The 20,464-nt window shown below is 42.0% G+C and overlaps 2 protein-coding genes and 1 long non-coding RNA gene across 5 annotated transcripts in view; 2 read left to right on the top strand and 1 right to left on the bottom strand.

The window, feature by feature from the left end:
• Positions 1 to 10,510, top strand: part of gab3 (GRB2 associated binding protein 3) — a 50,812-nt gene extending 40,302 nt beyond the window's left edge. For 2 of the 3 annotated variants that reach the window (XM_036143318.1, XM_012864751.3), the window contains exons 3-10: positions 1,710 to 1,860; positions 1,963 to 2,408; positions 2,867 to 2,916; positions 5,674 to 5,920; positions 7,633 to 7,723; positions 7,984 to 8,068; positions 9,366 to 9,485; positions 10,014 to 10,510. In XM_036143318.1, coding sequence (XP_035999211.1) covers positions 1,710 to 1,860; positions 1,963 to 2,408; positions 2,867 to 2,916; positions 5,674 to 5,920; positions 7,633 to 7,723; positions 7,984 to 8,068; positions 9,366 to 9,485; positions 10,014 to 10,133 — 1,310 coding nt within the window. In that variant the 3' untranslated portion in view covers positions 10,134 to 10,510. The remainder of the gene's footprint in view (positions 1 to 1,709; positions 1,861 to 1,962; positions 2,409 to 2,866; positions 2,917 to 5,673; positions 5,921 to 7,632; positions 7,724 to 7,983; positions 8,069 to 9,365; positions 9,486 to 10,013) is intronic. The other variant, XM_012864752.3, reaches the window with a different exon arrangement.
• LOC110368657 overlaps positions 9,559 to 20,464 on the bottom strand; it is a 38,526-nt gene continuing 27,620 nt past the window's right edge. Inside the window, exon 3 of the long non-coding RNA XR_004931950.1 lies at positions 9,559 to 10,129. This is a non-coding gene — a long non-coding RNA (uncharacterized LOC110368657). The remainder of the gene's footprint in view (positions 10,130 to 20,464) is intronic.
• amer1 (APC membrane recruitment protein 1) lies at positions 11,139 to 16,710 on the top strand. The gene is made up of 2 exons (XM_012864713.3): positions 11,139 to 11,694; positions 13,591 to 16,710. The coding sequence occupies exon 2, from the start codon at positions 13,626 to 13,628 to the stop codon at positions 16,449 to 16,451; it is 2,826 nt and encodes a 941-aa protein (XP_012720167.2). The 5' UTR covers positions 11,139 to 11,694; positions 13,591 to 13,625; the 3' UTR covers positions 16,452 to 16,710.

Below are 20,464 nucleotides of genomic sequence, written 5' to 3'. Positions count from 1 at the left end.
AACCGCTGGGGGCCCATTAGGAGCTAATCAACTGCATTTCAGCTGCTTTTCTTTTCCATCAGCATCTGCAACAGCTCCGAAGAAACCTGTGTGAGTTCGAACAGCGTTTCATCTCCGTTTGGGATTAATAAAGGGTTTTGGAATTGAATTTTGAATTGAACTGAATTGAAAGCGCCCCGTGCGTTCACTTTGGCATGCTGCAATCGCAAACTGCAATGTGTTTTATTGATGTTGAATGTGATGGAGCAACTCAAAGTTTAAAACTGTGAAGTGGAAGAAAAAGAGTAATAATACATAAACAAATAACAAATGAATGAAAAAAAAAATCCCCAACCATTTTCCACTTAACTGGGACCAGTTTTCTACTCCCTGCTAAAGAAAAGCAGCCCCACTGCACGAAGCTGCCACCACTAAAGGATGTTGTGGTACTTCTCTGCAAAGTATTATGATTTGCATGAAGGCTAAACATTTGCACATGTATGATGCAATACCTGAACAGTTTGCGGAAAAAATGGGACTTCTTTCTATTAAAACTAGCTTTCCTATTGCTACTCTTCTAAGAAGGCCATATTTCCAGAGTGCACAGCCAACAGTTGTCCTGTTGAGAGATTCTCCTAGATGAGCCGTGGCTCTCTGCAGCTCCTCCAGAGTTTCTAAGGGCCTCTAGGCAGCCCTTTCACTTTAGGTGGACGGCCATGCCTTGGTGGTCTTACAGTTGTGCCAAACGCTGCAGTTCCTGTTGATGGGTTAAACGGCGCACTGTGGAATGTTTGACCTTGAAATATTGTTTTGAACTACTGTAATGTTGCTTTAAACTTCTCCACAACATCACCCCTGCACTCAGTGCAGCATTTATATTGAGATTAAATCACACGCTGAAATGAAAACCCGTTTTTGAATTGGTTGCTCTGGTTCTGGTTTAGATTGAATGGGGGCGGGATACATATGCACGCTCCACTTTTCAGGATACTTTTTTTATATTATTTGGAAAACCAATTTACAGTCCTGTGCTACTTCTTTTGAGTCGATCACCTAAAATCGCAATAACGCAGATCTTACAAGTCATAGTCTAACAATATTGCAGTCAGGGCTTTGCTGAACTCCCTATAATAAGCTGTTAAATTACTGCGTAGCTGTTTCGTCAGAAGAAAGAGGGGTGTTCTGTAAAACCTCAAGACGTCTGTTGGAACGCTGACATCTGCTTGAACGAGATAGAGCAACGGCACAGAGTTGTCGCCACTACCAAAAGTCTCAATTTGCGATCTTTTCAAAAGAATTTAAACGTTTTTTTTGTTTTTTTTTTACGTGACCATGAGACTACGTAAACCTGTGATGCGAGCAGTGAGTAGCTTCCTAAAAAACATGCCTTTGGTGGGTTCTTTCTCCACGTAACACATGATACTGCAGGGACGGCCTTGACTTGAAGGCCTCCAGTCAAATGGAATGAAAGAAATTTCTGAACGGGAGCCAAAGTGGGTGAAAGAGAGACAGAACATTCAAACAAACAACAAAAAAAAAAAAGGAACAGGGAAACATGTGCGCCGGGCCTTCGCCGTTCCCCGCAAAAACATCCCGTCTTTTAAATTCACCCGCTGCATTCAGATTAAGGGGAGCACAAGCCGAAGCAGCCTGAACGTGGTGTGTGGCTTCCATTTTTAGCTGCGTATAAACTACATTCTTTGTGTTTGTTCCTGCTTGTCTTGTATCAGAGAGCACAGATGACGGATCTTCCCTGACCCCCACCTCCATTCAGCCATCGGTGGACAGCGATCGAGCGTCTCTAGCCAGCCAACCCGACACCAGTTATCCGCCAGACTATCTCCTTCTCTCACAGTGCGAAACAAGGAGTATCCCCATTAGGTGTGTGTAATCAGGAAAAAAATTTTACACATGTTGGAATCACATCGCTATTTGATGCGTAACAAGTGTTGTCTTCTCTTTTCTTTTCTGTTTTGTCTGTAGGCAAGACAGCTTCTCGAACTCTGACATCTCTTTGGAGCGGAGGTTATCAGACGAAGCAGCCAGGGACCTACTCGCCGAGTCCTCCGCATCCTTCATTTCTCACATGAGCCGCAGTCCGTCCCTTTACTCCAATGGAAGGAGGGCCAGCGCCCCATGCAGCGCCCCGTGCGGCTTCCCGGTTTTGCCATCCTCCTCCTCCTCTCCGGTCCATCACTGTTCTGCAAATGTCTTCCAGTTCGACAAACCTTTTTCTCCCACCCCGTTTGAGGCAACGGGCGACACCCAGACGCCCCCTCCGCTGCCACCCAAGCCAAACCACCTGTCCGAGCTGCTGAGCAACGGAGGAGCTCACAGGTCACAGACATTCAATGTGCAGCATTTCCCCGTCAGCGCGTCGGTGTTTCCCAGGAGAACCTCGTTGTCCGGTTTGGATCATTTCACGATGGGTACAGATTTTCTGTCTGGCAACGAGCAGAGCACAGTTGAAAGAAACAACTGGCTGCAGTTAGTGGTCGTTTTTGAATGAATGGCGCCTCCTGTCCCTCCTTCTGTCACCCTAGTTCCCAAATGAAGCACAATTTGGCAAGAGAAAAAAATAAATATTTTATAATGTAACATCCCAGAAAAATGTACATAAGAGAATATCGATCTGATATGAAATGATGAAGAGAATCAGTTTAAGTAGTCCTAAATGCTCTAGCACCATAAGCTATATTATATATATATATATATATATATATATATATATATATATATATATATATATAGCCTCATGGTGCCCCATAAATCATGCCGCCTAGGGTGGAGAGCCATATATAAAAAAACTACCACTAGCTAACATATTCTTATGGGATTGCATTTTGATTTAGAATCTCACAACATTTTTCTTATCTCATGTTTTTAGGCAACGCCGAGAGCAGATTAATGAGGCTCAGGAGGCAAAGTGTTAATTTGGTAAGCTTTTGTGTTGTTTTTGTGAGTGTGACGAAAGCATTGCCCTTACCATTTGCAAAGAAAACCCCAGCTTGCTGCTTAGCCAAGCACAACAATAAATCAAAACAGCAGGAAAGGACTAACTTGACCCTGTCCAAATGAAATTTAATCAACAACCAATCACATTTTGAAGGTTATAAAATAAGTAAGAACAAATCCTAGAACCTCTTAGAATTTGTACTAAGCATTGCAATATTAGTCAGTCCTTTTTACAATCAGAAAAGACTTCTTGGATGTAATATGGAGTATTTTATTATATTTTAAGAGACTTGTTACAACAGTCTTTGCAGGTTAAATGGACTTTCCCTGCCTCTGATGCATACATCTCATCTTGAGTTTAGTGGCTGAAATGCTTATTCTCACATAGAGTGGTCGAGAAATCCCGATGCTGTAAAGCAAAGACAAGAGCGGGGAAAATGTGGGTTATTTGCAACAGAGTTCACCATATTGATATTGGTTATTATCGCAATTGCATGTTTTACTACCACCGTGCACGCCGTAACTCAAGAAAGCAGAGTGCATGGCAGGTTGTAGTTTAATATATTACTAAAATCGAAAGCAAAATATAGTGTGTCCTCAAATGTGATGCTTGAAAAACTACAGTTGGGTTTTAGCCACTGCAGCCAAAGGTGCATAAAATATTTTGTGGCCTGTTTACAAACGTATTAGGTAGTGTATGCTATCATTGGCTGCAAGCTAATGCTAGTATGTTTGATGAGGTCAGCAATAACTAAATCATATTCTTGCTTTCCACGACTGAATTAATACAAACTAGATTCATTGTGGACTTTAAAGCCTAAAGCTGATATGGTTTTAGCCTACTTAGCTCTAAAGGTATTCGGTATGCACCAGATGTTTTCACGAGCTCTTCAAAATCAGGAAATCCAAGAGAACATGTCAATTAACTAATGTGTGTAAATCCACGGATAGTTTCTATCAGAAAATAACAGGAAATGATCTACTTATCTAGACCTAAAAAGATTACATTTAACTGCAACTGCAGCAGATAAAGCTAGACGAGGACCAAAATATGTCTTGGAAACTACGTACACTGAGGAAGATGATAAGGGGTTTGTAATAAAAATCCTTAAAGTTGTTTGTTAAAGAATCCCAGCAAAGAACTGCATTTTTGTGACAAGAAGTCTCTTGGTGCAATCTAAATACCAGCTGGTTAATTTTAGGGACCATGCCAGGAAAATGTATTTATTCTTTTGTCCTGCTTTGAAAAAATATAAATGTGAGGAGTTTATTAAAAGCTACTGGAACTTTGACTGAAACCATGCGCTTTGGTGTAAAACGGTCTAGAAAAGCAGCTGACGCCGAGGTGTTTGGCTCTGTGATGCTGTGGACTTGCTTTCTTCTCAAGGCCATGGGAACCTTGTTAGAGTGCATGGAATCAGGTGCTACTTTGAATACCAGAAGGTTTTAATTAAGCATATCGTGGCATGGTGTCAGAAAACTGAAAACGGTTCGGTGGGTTGCTCAGCAGGAAAAAGATCCTTTATATATGGCCAAATTTAATACGGAAATTATTCATTTCTTTTATGGCCATCTCAGCTCCCAGACCTAAATGCTATTCAAAAAAAAACTTTGGACATGCCTTTTTTTAATACTTTTGTACACCACTTTAACTGGGGAGACAATTTTAGTGAACAAATCAGCTGTCAAATGTAATTTGCAACCAACCTAAACAACCTGACATTGACCATGAGGTACTGCAGACTTGAAATACTTCCTCGTTGACTTCATTTGTAAGATCAAGATTTTTCACACAAATATATTTTGTGGCAATAATCTTAACCATCAAATGGCAAATTGACATACGTCACAAAGAGCATTCTGAGCATTAGAGAGGGCGAAGCCAGCGATTCTTCTAGAACCGTGGCCGCAGCTCAGTTTTCTGTTCATTTTCTTGTTTACCATTTCCTCTAAATCATGAATGTTTCAGCACACAGTTAATGCCTGATTGTAACCGTCAGGTAAATACGAGACGGATAAAAAAAAAAAAAAGACGATAACATTTGTTCCATTGTTGTTGGGATGTATGGCTCGCAGTAGGTTGCTTTATGTTCTTTTTACAAAGCCTGCACAAATACACCCAAAACAGTCCTTAAAAATCTCTACTTTGAAAAGCATTTTTTTATTTTTTATTTCCTTTATTTAACCAGGTAAACCCCGTTGAGATCTGGATCTCATTTTCAAGGGGGACCTGGGCAGAAATCTGCAAAAACACTACAACCTGGTTACAAAAATAAAACCAATTAATACATATGCACAAATATAAAACAATAAAAACAATTTAAAAGCAGTGACACTGTTTCATACAAGCTTGTTGTCCATCTTTAAGAACCGCTCGAAATAAGTCCAATGAAATAGTTTCTGACATCTTGAGCTCAGACTGGAGCTGATTCCACGCTATAGGAGCCAACACACTGAATGCTTTCTTTCCTTTATCAGTTCGAACACGAGGAACATGTAGAAGGATAAAGTCATTTGAGCGTAAAGCATGTGAACTACTAGATCTATGCAAAAGAGAGCTTAAGTAATTACAATTACAAAAAAAAAAAAAAACATTTTCTGTCCTAAATGTCTCAAAGGGGTAGTCTCAAAAATTGGAACTCTGAAAGCTCTTTGAGCGTGTGCACATATTGTTTCGTCTGTACTGCAAACCCCCAGTAATGCACCTGTTTGATCAAATAATCCTTTGTCTCTTTTCAGCCCTGTTTAAATACTGTACAAGTTCAAAGCTGCCAGGATGAGTCGTACATCCCCATGGCATCCCCTTCCCCTTCTCTTACATCTGTTGAATGTGATAGTTACATCCCCATGAGCCCCAGGACGTTCAGTTTCCTCAGTACAAACTGCAGGGCAGAGTCTGCCTCATCGTTCAGCCCACTAATGTGCCAACCTGGAGAAATTGCACCGCCTCCGATTCACCGGCACCTCAAGCCTCGCTTACGGAGAGGTGAGAATAATTTCAGGTCTGCCTGTGAAAGAGCTAATTTAGGTCTAATTTTATTTTTTTTTATTGGCAGCAAGCGGGGACTGAGAATTAAACGCTGAAAAATAAAATGCAGCATCTTGTATTCACACGCCTTGAACTTCTCAGCAGTTTGTCAGGATAAATTCACAGACCTCAACGCATTTTATTAGGGTTTTATTTGACACACCAACACACAAGGAGTGTATCATTATGTAGGGGAATGAAAATGATGCATGGTTTTTACATTTTTTTCTACTGGATAAAACTGGAAAAGAACGGCGTGGATTTGTATTTAGGCCTCCTTGAGCCAATACTTTGTAGAACCTTATTTCTCTGCAGTTATAGTTGCAGGTCTGTCTCTGCCCGCTTTGCATATCTAGACACTGCAATGTTTGCCAATGTTCAAAATAACTCATGCTAAGTCTGCAACTATCAATTTTCATGTCTCACCACAGATTCAATATTGGATCTATGTCTCTATTTTGACACCGGGGCCTTCTAGCCCATCAGTATGCTTTGATCTGAAACACTGCGTTGCAGCTCTGGTTGTATTTTTTGGGTTAGTGGCCCTGATGAAAGGGAAAAGGCAAACCTTCCCCAGAGTGTCCAGTCTGTCGTGGACTCTAACAGAATTTCTTCCAGGGTTGTGCCGGATCCCCACAGCATGATGCTGCCAACCCCCGTGGTTCATTGTGGGGATTGTGTGCTCAAGTGGGTGCGTAGTGTAAATGCCACACACTGCATTTTGAATGTTGGCCAAAAGGTTACATTTTGGTCTAAGAGCTCCTTCTTCCTCATGTTTCCGGTGTCCCCAACATAACTTGAGGAAAAACTGGACTCATTTTTCTTTATTATTGCCACTCTTCCTCAAAGACCAGATTTGTGTAGTGCACAACTGATAGTGGTCTGGTCAACGGATTCTCCCACCTTAGCTGTGGACCTTTACAGCTCCTCCAGAACTGCCACATGCATCTCTCTGGGGAATGCTCTCCTTTCCCAGTCTGTTGATCAGAGGTCATGTCTTGGTAGTTTTGCAGTGTTGCCATACAATGGGAGAGCCCTTACCGACATGTTAAACGTGCTGGATATGGTTTTATAAAACGGGTCAACAACCTGTGGCTCTTTAGGCCCCTCACAGAGAGCACTGCATTTGAACACAAAGTTAATTATAAAAAAAGGCAAGTTTTAGTGGTACTTTTTTTATCTGTCTGTGATGTTCCTTGGTTTTCTGTATAGTGTTTGTTCCTTAATGTTCTCAGGCTTTCACTGGGCAGCTGGATTGACACTGAAATTAAATTACGCATGAATTAAGGTACTGAAGGGAACTGGCTCCACTAGATTTTATTTAGGGTTATCCAACTGAATACATATCCCTACCACAGCTCTTATTTTAATTTGTAAAAAACTTTTCGACAGCTCTGCATCATTTCCCATCAACTTCACAAATGTGCATTACTTTGTGTTGGTCAAGCTATCAAAAAAATCCCAATGAAATACTTTTGAGGTTTTTGTTGCAACAAGATAAAATATAGAAACATTCAAATGGTTTGAATACTTTTGTAGAGCACTGTAAAGGAATAAAGAAGATCAATGGAAAATACCAGTATAAGGTTTCTATAAATGTTCACTTTTTTGAAATGGGTTTCTTTTGCAAAGCTGCTAAATCGCTGATTTTAAATTTTCTAATTTCACAGTTCGACCGCCACCTCTAGACCTGAGAGGCCTTTCGACAATCACTGAATTCCCCACTCATATTCCTCTAAGCAGAGTAACGGTTGATTCATGGTAAGAATAAAAGCACTTCTCTAAATCTATGCTCAGATATACTGCAGACATGTTACAAAAATAGGTTTAGATGCGACAGTCGCAGAGGATTTACAGAAGTTCACTCTAAGGTAATCATTTACACAGAAATGTAAAGAATGGACTGGAATCCCACTTTATAAGCAACAAAAAACACAAATAATTACATAGAATTAAATATTTACTTTGGTCAGGCATTGCTCTTTAATCTGGATTAACTTTCTCTTTGTTTTTAACCACAGCTTTCCACTGACCCACTTACCTCTGGACAGAAGGCTTGAAAATGAGGACAGTTCAAGAGATGAAGTGACAAACAGCTCTGCACTGGTAAAAATCTGGATTCAAGACAGATTTTATTTCAAACCATATGCACACAAAGTATAGACCCTGACTCAGTCAGGGATTTTCAATTAATATTCAGCAGGCATCATTGGTATTCAGTTCAGACAGTCAAATCATGCTGTGGAGGTTTCCTTGGACTACATGTTGTTATAAAAAAAAATTACACCAATAATGATAATGATATGACCATTTGTAAGCAGAAAGAAATGTGTTGAAACAGACATCGAAAAAGGCAGCCGAATTCCCCCACTGGGTCATGAGTATTGAAGAAATTCTAAGTTTCTTATCACTAATTTAACTGGATGTTTGTAAGGCAAGCAGGGGCAAATTTAATTGTTTTTGCAGATGTCACTTTGCTTTTGGACGTGTTCAACTTTGCTTTACCTTTTTTAAATAGTGCTTTGAGACTGGCACAGCAGTCACATGTTTTACATTTAGACACTAACAGCTTGCTGTGAGCTGCTACACTCACTCTGATAATAAATATATGTTACCTGCCCTATAGCTGTATAATTAAGCGTATAATATGGAGCTGCGCCAGCGCAAATCTTATGGAAAATTTCTCATTTTTCTATGTCTTTGACCGGCCCAAAAAAACATTTCAGCTGACTGTTTTTAAGAGGAATCCGGCTGCATGCATTTTACAACCAGTAGTGGTTGTAAAATTGGATTTTAGTTGTATTTTAAAACAAAGAAAACATTTGAAGCCGTCTTTAGCATGTCAGCTACCAGATGGCAAACAGCTGTCACTAACTCTGGCTTCTAAAAGCTGTTTAGATTTCATAATGAAGAATGAGTCATGATAGACATAAATTAAAACCCTAAAAATGTTCAAAAAAAGCTACCTTCCTATATTACTTTCAGCCTTCCTGTTATCTGTTTAAAGTTTTACTCTCTCTCCCTCTTTCTCTGTGGCAGTCTGAATAAACCACAGACATGCCTTGGAAAGCATCTTATTAATTAGGTTCTTACATCTGCGTGCTTCATCTGCTTCATTTTTAAGCATCTGACTGATATCAAAGCTAGCTCAGTTCTTTACTCGGTAACAGCATCCACATCGAAGTGTTAGCGTGATGCACTAGTGCTTACCGTGGAGTTTTCAATGACCAGAAACAAATTGGATAATTTGAGTTTCCGGCAAGCCGGACTTGGCGCATTTGTGGTTAAACACATGGGAGAAAGCAGCCAAAATAGCCTTTCAGATGGGGATTAAAAAGTACGTTTCATAACTGTTAATTAAGTCTAGAACATTGAGGTTCATGTCCCATTGTCTTTCTGGCAGGAATCAAGGCAATCATTCTGTCTCCCTTTTGATGGAGCAGCTCAGCCTTGGATGAGAAGCTCAAACCTTGATTATCTGTCACTGGATTTCAACTCTGCATCCCCCTCCCCTGTGCAAAAGGTATGTTATGGCAGACAAATAAAATTTCAGCAATTTACTCTACTAATGGCTGCATATAGCAACACAAAAATTGTGTTCCACATTGAATCAAAAATGCATGTCCCAATGTATGATAATTGGAGCAAATATAGCTTTTTTGTACAAGGGAGAGTTCACGGTTTGAAGGGGTACATGAGTGAGGCTGTAGTACTTCTGAGTTGTTTTAGACAATACAATGTTTATTCTGCAGTAGACAGTGGTCAACAAGCACTCCATTTGGAAGCAGACTGAATTGCTTCAAGTGGTTAGTTGCAATTTGAGGAATCATACTTTTGCTGCAGTCTAAAATTTATACATGGATTTATATAACATGGTCTATCTTAAAAAAAAAATAACCAGACCAGGTTCTGGTAAACTGGAGGCTCATAAGTACTTTACTTCCTGAACAAGAGCAATGTCCCTTAAAGAAAACGTACTCAAGTAATGTGTAAATTACATCTCACCACATCTCTTTACCATCTCGCTCTCTCTCTCGTTTGTTATGTCCAGCAGAAGCCATTTCTCTCTGATGACTACAAAGTGGACTACGTGCAGGTGGATGAGAAGAAGACGCAGGCCCTTCAGAACACGAAAATGGAGTGGAAGGACGTCAGGCAGTCACAAACCTGAAGACAGCATTGTTTGATGACACAATCATTAACATGGACATGAATTCAAGAGCATCAATACTGAAAAATAAAAGAGGAAGCTGGACGTTGTACGTGAAGGATTAAGGAAAAAAAGCACTTTGAAAAACAGCACTGAAACAAAAAAAATCACAAAAGCCATGAATTGCTTGTCTTTCTAGCGGAAGAACGCAGACAAATGTAAATGTTACTTGATCATGCAATGCTCACTGTGATTTCTCAGCTCGTTGTAGCCTAAGATTCAATCAGTTTTGTCAAAATGAAAAACAAAATGCTGTAAATATCTGTATAAGTGTAATATAAAGATCTAAGTCTATACAAAGGTCTAAGTATGTGAGTTTTATAAATGGCATTAATTGATTTGAAACATTTCCAGGTACTCGTGCTTCATAACTCCCTGTGAATGTATGTATGTGGGAATCCTAAGATCTTGCTCAGGCAGGATGGCTAAAGAGTGGGCCAGGACTCAGAATGGGATTCTTCTTATTATCAAATAGATTTTGAATATCAGTTCCAAAACCCATATGGGTTCCTTGTTTTTACCCAGAGCTGTCTGCCTTTCTGAAACCCATTGGCACTGTGCAATGGCTCCGATTTTTCAGCCCATATCCACCTGGGGTACCCATATGTAAATATTGACTGGGTTTAAATGTGTGTGATTGTTAATGTAAATCTATTTTAATTTTATTTTTTGTTAATGCTGGCCTTGGTGAGACAAAGGTGTCAGTCAAACAACAGAACAACGTCATGTTTCCTGATGTTCCAAAACCTGCACGACTAATGACAAATCTAAGCTGCCTGGAAACACTTTTTCCACTCTTTTGTAAAACATAAGAATTGGAAAAAAAAAAAAAAAAAAAAAATAATATATATATATATATATATATATATATATATATATATATATATATATATATATATATATATATATATATATATATAAATCGTGTTATTTATTTATTTTACTTTGGAGGATCATGTCACAATGCTATGTATTCCCTCTGACTATAGCACTACGCGTTCCCATGGTTACAAAGCTGTTGCGTCACTGACATGCGCTGTGGCGAGCCAGGAAAAGGGGATTTTGGAAAAAAAAATAGTGGGAGAGGAAATCAACATGCATGATTTACATCGTGTGTGTTTAATCTGACCCAGTGGGGGGATTCGGCATGCCGAGCTGAGCCCGACGCGGTGGTCGAGTCGCGGATCCGGACTCATCAGCGTTTTCCCCTCACTTGTGGCGTGGAAGAGTTAAAGAGGCTAGCAGCACCGCCAGCAGCTGTTAGCCTCACATCACAGCTAAGGGGGGGGACACAGGTGGGGGGGACGCTGCTGAGTGTCCTCAACGTTGTTAGCAAGCACCACGGCTAGCTAAAAGCAGCTTGGAGCAACTGGAGCCTTTTTTTCCCTGCTGCTCCGGGGCCTGGCTGGACCTCAGACCAGGTGGTGAACAGAAGTTAAAGCCAAGTTAGCCTTCGGAGACATGAGGCTAGGAATCCCAGCTCTGTCCCCTCACCCGCGTGACCGCACTAGGTGATTCTACGGTGAGTTTGCTTAGTTCACTCTAGTTCTTTTAGCTTTGTGCATTTCAGTGTAGTCTGCCTTCAATAACTGCCTCCTTCTTTGTTCCCTTTACTAACAAACGTGGACACCGACTCACCTTTATTTTTTGTCAAATACAGCTGCTGCATTTGAACGTAAAGCCTGTTGCTTACCTGCTGTGTGATTTCACGCTGCTTGGAGCTAACCCCCCGTCTCTTTATGATGCTAACCGCGCTAAAAAAAATATATATCTATATCAATTTAATAACTAGCCAGTGGCTAGGTTTCTTTTTTTAGTCGCGCTTAATGTTTTACTTGAATAAATATATAGGTTGGATATGTTTCGCATTTAGTTTCTGTATTCATTTAACTCTAAAGAGAAGAATTGTATTTACGCACCGTCAGTTTACGCACGTAATCTGGAGTGCAGTTCACCTTATTTTCAATAATTTGACCGCCACACCGCCTAGTCATAGTAAAATACCTTGTGTTTTATAAGTTATATTTGATTTAATAATTGTAACTACTTTATATTTAAATAATCTGGATTTGTACAGATTGGATGTGTTGCTTTTTTGTTTGCTTGAAACCCTAGAGTTGTTTATGCCGCCAATTGACTAGAAATTATAGAGGTAATTGGCAATAAAAACACCCAGTAGCTGGGTTTTACGAGTCTAGGTCACTAAATAAATTACTTATTATACAGCATATGTTTATTGAGTTTTAAGGTTTTATTTCACTCCCAGCAGACATGACATTGTGGCAGTTTATAAATTAATGGTACATATTTTGAAGGACGATTCGCTTGAGTACTCATATCAGCATTAAAATGCCTCCTAGTGACAGTCTCATAGTATATGTAGGTTTAATATGTCCTGTGTAGAATCTATTGTTCATAAAGCAGTCAAATTTTCTTTTATTGCCAGTTTATGTATTGGAGGAAAGTAGTTCTTATTTTGTCACAGCGGTTGACCACACTGATACTCATAGAACCAATAAAAGGCTGTCTTATTGTACAAATTTTGTTTGAAATACAAAAAAAAAACCAGTTAGCTTTTCTCCTACTTGAAAATCCAACATGAAAAATGATTGTTTTACACGTTGTGTCTGAATTTTGAAATGTACATGTGGATAACAGATACAAAAATAAAATAAGGGTGCAGGTGTCATTTAAACTCCAGTTAAACTACGCTTGAATGAATTAATGAATTTAAACCCTTGCTATCTGGCAGCTGTTCCATCATAATAAAGTTGAATCTGAGATGAATAGCACTTTAAAGGCTCATTGTGTAATAATAATGTTTGACACACAGAAAACCTATGTATTTATCTATTTAAGGCATGCTCGTTTGCTGCAACGTCAGATAAGCCATTCTGTTCTCTGATTGGAAGCCCCACCCCTCCCTTAAAAAACACAATCTGTGAACTTCTCTGGGCGGAAACAGGCCCAAATAAACATTTACAATTGTTTCCTTTACACGTTGTCTTCTGCCTTGAAGAACGAGTTCTAGATGGTGTTGCATACTAAATTTGATGCTTCATCAGAATTTAGAAAGAGTTGTGTCAAGGTTAGACTAACTTTTCTTGGCAAACTGTCTTTGTTCTTATTCATTACATAGAGTACAATAATTCATAAGTTTATATTTGAAAGGGTACAATCAATAGAAATGGCCTGTGGAGCGAATGGTAAATGGGTTGTACTCGTCTAGCGGGGTCCGACGACCCCAAAGCGCTTAAAAAGAGTAAGCTGGAGGAGCAGAAGATGCCAAAAGAACAGACATGCAAACAGGGCTCTAAAGCGCTGTGCTTGACCGTTGTTACCGTGCAGCTAAAGTTAACTAACTTCCTGTGTTAAATTCCTGTTCTCTGATTTTTGGTTTCTAATTTTCTTCACGCAGGGCTCAGATGAAGATCAGCTGACGTTTGAACCGTTATGACATCTGTCGAAGCACTCCCCGTTCTGAAGGACACGGCCATGTGTTCTCGCAAGGCGGAGGAGCCACCAAGTGACGGCAGGGACTCGCCCACCGTCGCCCGGCGGCTTTCGCGAGCTGGACCCGACGGCGTCGTGGAAGAGGTTCAGCCGGACCCGGTCAATGAAACGGCGAAGTCTCAGAAAGCGGGGAAATTCAGGAGGACTGCCTTGACCTTTTTCGGCGTCCGTAAATCTATCTGCATTTTGCCGAGTTTCTTTGGCGGGCGGAACAAAACTCAGAGCAAGTGGTCCTCTAAGAAGGGAATCTGCAAAAGCAGAACGCACGACGGGCTAAGTAAGGTCAGCGACGACGACGACGCTGTCAGGAGTGGCTGCGTCTCCACCGGAGACTTTCACTACCACAGCCACAGGGACGCCGCTGGAGATCTCCACGGCGGTTGTCAGGGTGAATGTAGTAACCCGACTGACCAGAAATCACTGACCCTTGGTCGACAGAGAAAAGGTTTTAGGAGTTTTTTTCAAAGTTTTAGGCATCACAGAAGCCAGAGGAATATTGATACATGTGAAACTAATGCTGGGTCCTGTCCTCAATGCAAGACGGAGGTGCCTGTTGTCCAACACGACACTAGCCGCCGTGCCGCAGAGTGCCTGGAAAGTGACCCTGACGTGCCTGAGTTTGTAGAGGATCTAATTTCCGTCGGTCTTGAATGTAGCCGTGTGGACGCAAAGGCGCCGGAGAGCAGCGCGGAGAAAGAAAGCCCCAAGTCTGAGCCTCTGCTGCGTGACGACAAACACGAGGACATTCTGTTAAAGGCAGCAGCTTCTGGGGGCTACGACAGCGGCTCCAGACGTTCCAGCGAGCCTTGTGTGAAACTCCAGGCGGCGTCTGAAACACCCGCCGGCTCCTCGGATCAGCTCAACCTGATTTTTGGGGAGGTCTCTTCGTTGAAGAGCTTTGACTCCCTGACGGGTTGCGGGGACATCATTGCGGACCAGGAGGACGACAGCATCACAGAGAGCACGGTTTCCGGGGAGAGGAGCAGAAACGGAGGCAAAAGGGCCTCCTGTTACCTCACCTATCAGGGCGGCGGCGAAGAGATGGCCTCGCCGGATGATCTGGACGGAACGTGTCTCCCAGACTTCTGGGGAAGCAACGCGTCGGAGGCGGTGTGCTGTGGCTGTGATCCGGACCAGACGCAGATGACCGAGCTGACCGGCTCGCACAACGTGGACACGCTGAACAGCAGCAGCACGCAGCAGGCCGGAGCTTTGGACACGTCCTCCATCGCCGACGTCGCGACTCCTCAGAGCGAGCATCAGGAGTCCGGTCCCAATAGCGACGAGGGCTACTACGACTCCACCACGCCCGGGCCGGACGAAGGGCAAGACAAAAGGTCGGGCACGTTACCCAGGGACAGTTACAGCGGGGACGCCCTCTATGAACTTTTTGCGCCTGACGAGAGTCTGATCAGCCCCCATTACGAGAAGACATCCCAACTTCCCGGTTTAAAACGCAGCGACTATTTAACTGAGCCAGTCGGTGCCGCAGATTCTGCCTTTGTCCCAGAAATGACTCACTTGCAGATAAGTGCCGATCTGTACAAAGAGGAGTTTCTACAGATGCCAAGCTCGTTCTGTAAAAGTCAGGATATCAGAGCGAACGGAAACTGTAATCTGAAATCAAAACCACAAACGGTCGTCCACACGGCCAACCTCAAAGCGGAGGTTTTCGATGACGAGGCGAGTCTGCTAACTTCTGCTGACAAAAGAGCAAAATCCACTAACGCAGATGGCGAGAAAAGATGCAGCGGTTTGTCGTTTGGAAGCACGTCGGACCCGGACTTCGAGGCCTTCTGTGAGCCCAACGAGGAGCATCTTCAGGAAAATAAGCCCGTGGCGTTACCGTACAAAAACATCAATTGTGCGTCTGAGGAACGCAGCAGCTACGCGGAGGACGGGCAGACTGTGTGTTTCTCACAGGCGCTGGAGGACTACACGAAACACAGCGAGTTGCTCTGCGAGCTGCGGAGTGACGCGGACAGCCTGGAAACGAGCTCCGCTTTCACTCCCAACATGGAGGCCTTACCGACTATAGTCACGTTCGACGTTGTGGACCTGCACAACGAGGGCGAGTACGACCAGCAGATCCACATGGAGCTGGAGGAGGACGCTTCGTCCCCTTACCAGGAGTTCGACGAAAGCTACCTGCAAAAAGACGCGTACGCTGAATGCGACTATCAAATGTTCGAGCTGTACGAACAGAACCTGATCAGCAGCACGTGGGCCGCGGCTAGTCTCCCGCGGCATCTGGGCCTGGCGGGGGTCAGCCAGCCCGCGTCCGGTCCGCTGTCCGTGGAAAGGAGGAGCAGGTCCCTGGACACGGACAGCCTCGACTCAACGACGGCTGAGACGCGCAGACAGCAGGACTCTGAGAGAACCCGTTCACCGTATTACAGAAAGAATGTAGTCCCGTCCGATTCGGAGGTCCGAGACCGTAACAACGTAGCGAGCTTATCGTGGCAGACGAGGTCGGAAGTGACCGCGGCGGATGGAGAAACGGCCGAAAACGGCCCGAATCTCAGTCGAGGCCACGTTAAACACAAGCAGCCGCGGTATTTCTGCTCTGCCACAGACGGGCTGAGTTGCGACGTAGTTTCGCAGAATAGCGAACTCTACAGGAGGCAATGTCGCCTTCCTCTGCAGACAGATTCCTGTCACCCTCGTAGCACCTTTGGTATGAAAGACGAGGAATCTGACGATGTTTTCTGCAACACTACTGCTAGTTTACATTCCCACAGTCCGGCAGCAAAGGCAGACCCCTAGCAGGTAGGGAGACTTACGTCGTCTGCTAGAAGTCCCTCCACTCCCCCTGTTTGAGGAAGAAATGGTCAGCCTGAGGGAAGCAAGAGCGACAGGTGCAGGGCTGATCCCTGTGACCTGCAACACCCTTAGGCCACCTGTAGCTGAGTGTCAATCACACATATGGGTGCTATAGGGTGCTGGTCATTTCATTCATTCACCATGTCTTACCTTTGTGGGGGGGGGTTCAGATCCTAAATGGAGTCGTCTGCCACGGGACGTTTCGTACGGGACCTTATGAAATCACCTTTTCTGTTTTTGCTCTTTTTAGTAAAAAAAAAAATTCTGAATTCCATATTTTACATTTAGACCTATTCTGAACACCTTTAAAAGTACCAACGATTCAATAGAGAAGTAGCCCAGATGCAAGCTGTTACATTAGATTTGACATAATAATGTCTTCATAAAGCTATTTAACTCTGGTTTGCTGTAAAAGTAGCCCTTATGTTTATTAAGGGAGTACAAAAAAAAGCAGTTTTTGTAAAACTAGATACTCTTCAGATGTAAACTTTAAATTAAAAGCTAGATCTCATAACTATTAGAGCGTGAACACTAGAACGGGACTATATTCCACTTAACTCACCCATCAAAGACTGATCTATAGACCTTTTTGATTGACTGATAGTTGAGTTTCTGCAAGAAGGACATCTCTGTTCCCAAGTCGGGTTAACTGGATTTTTTTATTATTATTTTTTTAATGTTCTAAACACGTTATACATAAACGCATAGCTTTGTTGCTTATCCTTATCATTTTGTGGCCTGTCTGTTTAAATGGCTTTAAACGGTTTTCTGTAAAACGTGCATCCTGTTTCCGCTTACGATCTTTGCATAGTGAAACAGCGACACCATTCACTGATAATTTGGTTCATAACTACATGTTTTTATTTGCCAAAACGGTGGCGTGGAACCAAATGACGTGAAATGAGATGTGTTTGGATGTCTTGCCACAGGAAAAAATGGCAGCTCATTGATATGACCTGGCGAAGGGGCAAACATTTTTTTCCGTTTATCTGAGTTTGTTGCGACTTTTTGCTCGTACAGCTAAAAGTTTTACTCGCTGTGATGGATGGGAGGAGAATTTGAAAGCAATTCAGACGTGTGCAATAAGGAAGATAAAATGTTGCATCCAACACAATGCTGGGAAGTCAGAATGTTTTTTTTTATTTTTTTTTATTAAATGTTTTTATTTTAGGCTTTTGCACTGCACCTGATACGTTTGCACGCAGCTTCCGTAGATCTGGCGGAGGATATTGTGTACTTCGCAGGGGTAAATGCCAAAGCTGTCATCTCGCTCAGCTACTGAATTGAACTGGAATGTTGTACACATTCAGGCCTCAACACTAACGCCACGCTCTGTTCTGTGTTATCGGCGTTCATCAGCCGGGGTTTTATTGTGCAGCCTTAAAGCAGCTGGAAACTTCCTTTTTTTTTTTTTCCACTGTTGCCTTTCAGCAATGAATGCTTTTGCTTTAAATGTCGGATCCTGTTCGTGTTTACGGCTTCTTGCGGCCCCTCGGCAGCAGTGGCGTCTGTTTGAGCCTGGTGGGATCACTACCGTTTTATCATCAGATCACATTGGTTGTGGGGGGGATGTATCAGCTCAAGAAGAGAAAAACGTCAATCCTTGACTTTATTTTAAAGGGAGATTAAACAAATTAAAGCCAGTCCGCTAATTTGTCTCCAACCTAAAGTGGGATAAGCGAGCATAGGGAATGTACGGCTTGACTGACGGTGCTAGCATATGTCTATGTTTTAACTTCAGCTGTCACATTTCATTTACACACAGGAAGCTTTGCAAGGCAAAACAACTATTTGTTTACCTCGTTTCACATGCAAATGGAGGAGGGGGGGAGCTAAAAAGTGTTTACATAAGATAGTGAAGAGCCTACTCAGAAGTAGTTAAATCAAACAGTCCAAAATGTACTGTTGTTGCTACGGGCCTGAAAAGAGCATAAGCCCTCGTTTCTCTTTTGTCTTTTTCCTGTTATCTTTATTTGAATAAACCTCGTAATGCTAGCTACAATCATGCACTCGGTTAGTTTTTGCATTCACTTGAAGTGTGCTGAATAAACAAGTGGTGGGTTTTGGTTGGATCGGAAGTCCCGTTTCTAAAGGCTTCCCTGTTTTCACCTGGCATCAGCTGTAAAACACAATGTTTCTAACAGGATTCTATGAAACACTTCCGTGTATTTATATTTTTTAACTATTTGTAGATTGTAATGTGTACAGAATGGTTGTTACAAATTGTCTGAACTGTATTTTGATTTCTCCATTTTATTTTTAAAGTTGCATTATCTCTCTGAAACTCTGTTACAGTTCTGTCCGAATAGAATATACTGCCTTACATAAGAATAAACACTTCAACACGTATTTGAGCTTTGTTATTCAGCCAATCTGTTTGCTGGGGTTGAAAGCACACCTTGACGTTCAAACCGTTATCCGGCGTGGCACAGCGGCTAAGAAACTCGCACCAGCAGTCAAGCAAAGTTCATGGTTTCAGGTTCAAACACATAAAAAGTTATTGCACATAAAAGGTTTCCTGTGCTCTAAATGTGGCTTTCTCTTAGGCATGGCCCTCTACGAGAGCTTCACAAGAGGATAACCTTTAAGTGAAATAGTAAGACTTTATAGTGTGTTCTAACAAAAGGTGTAAGGTGATCTTAGTTTGTTCATCAGCCTAATTCATTTTCACTTTTTTTCCCCCCTACTTAAAGCAGACTTGATTTAATAGGCCGAGTTGCACTCTTGTAATTGCCATGCCAGGACACTTTTTTTTTTTTTTTTGACAAAAAAATATTTCCAAACATGCAATTTTTTTTTTCTTGTCTTGTAAACAATAGAAAAGTGTAGCAGCCTAATTTTAGGCAGCCAACCACCAGTGCAGAACACCGCTTGGAAGAGTGGCAGCGGCCTGTTGCTCTATGCGCCGCACAGCCGTAAAAACTACCAGGCACACTGGCACAAGTCAGTCCAACAAGTCAGTGTTTGAAAGTATATCAGATCAATTCAAATGTATTTATTTAGCATATTTAATAACAACTGCCGTAGGCCAAAGTGCTGCTCGCAAAAAGAAAAACAGTCAGTGATAATTCAATGCAAACACTACAAATAAAGAAAAAATAGAGAAACTCTCACACTGTGCTAAAAGCCAGTGAATGGAAGAGATTTTAAAGCACTTAGCATTGAGGCCTGTCTAATATAAAGGGGCAGCTGGTTCCACAATAGAAAAAACCCGCTTACCTCTGTTGTCCAGCCTGGACCTTGGACCTATATCTGGATATTAAGAGTAGTGTCATGCAGGCAATCCAGCTCAAACCACCAGTTAGATTAGAAGATGTTGCCAGTTTGAACATGTAAAAGTTAGCATGCACATACAATTCCTGCTGTTTGTATATGGGGGTCTTTAAGGGCTGGGTTGATATGATGATCTGAGTAAATCTTGGCGGGTACCACAGTTTTAGACCACACAAAAGTTAACATTAACTTTGTTTGTCTTTTACATTAGAAGTTAACATTAGAAGTTAACATTATCTAATGTTTGTCTTTTTTTTTTTAACCTACAAACAAAATAACAGACAGCCTGTCCTTGCTTTAGTTTGTACATCGTGGGTGTTTTTCTTTTCTTTTTTTAATCAGCAGAAATTGTTTCAAACAGCCGAATTTGTCATTGTTAGTGAGGAAAACTGGCTTTCTTTTAGATGGCTAACACACAACATACAGCAACAGGTGAGGGAGGGGCTAGGCTGCCACTCTACACACGCCACACAGCTGGAGGAAACTACATATTTTAAATTCTAAGTCTAAAATTACTTCCAGGTTACCTGGTTTTTAGTCCAAGTGTAGACATAATATAGTGATCTAAATCAGGGCTAGGAACTGACGTCTGGCTGTATAGCCTGAAGGTTTAGATCAGGTCTACTGCTCACTGGGCTACCACAAAACTAAACTTATATCCAGGGTTTTTTTTTCTGCAAGCG

The sequence above is a fragment of the Fundulus heteroclitus genome, chromosome 11, assembly GCF_011125445.2.
Source record: "Fundulus heteroclitus isolate FHET01 chromosome 11, MU-UCD_Fhet_4.1, whole genome shotgun sequence".
Classification (NCBI taxonomy): Eukaryota; Metazoa; Chordata; class Actinopteri; order Cyprinodontiformes; family Fundulidae; genus Fundulus; species Fundulus heteroclitus.
The sequence above is the reverse complement of the archived record's forward strand: the minus strand, read 5'-3'. Positions and strand labels throughout refer to the sequence as shown.

What these genes read in the sequence shown, in the direction of transcription:
- amer1 (XM_012864713.3), top strand. Translation starts at nt 13,626, where the DNA reads ATGACATCTGTCGAAGCACTCCCCGTTCTGAAGGACACGGCCATGTGT.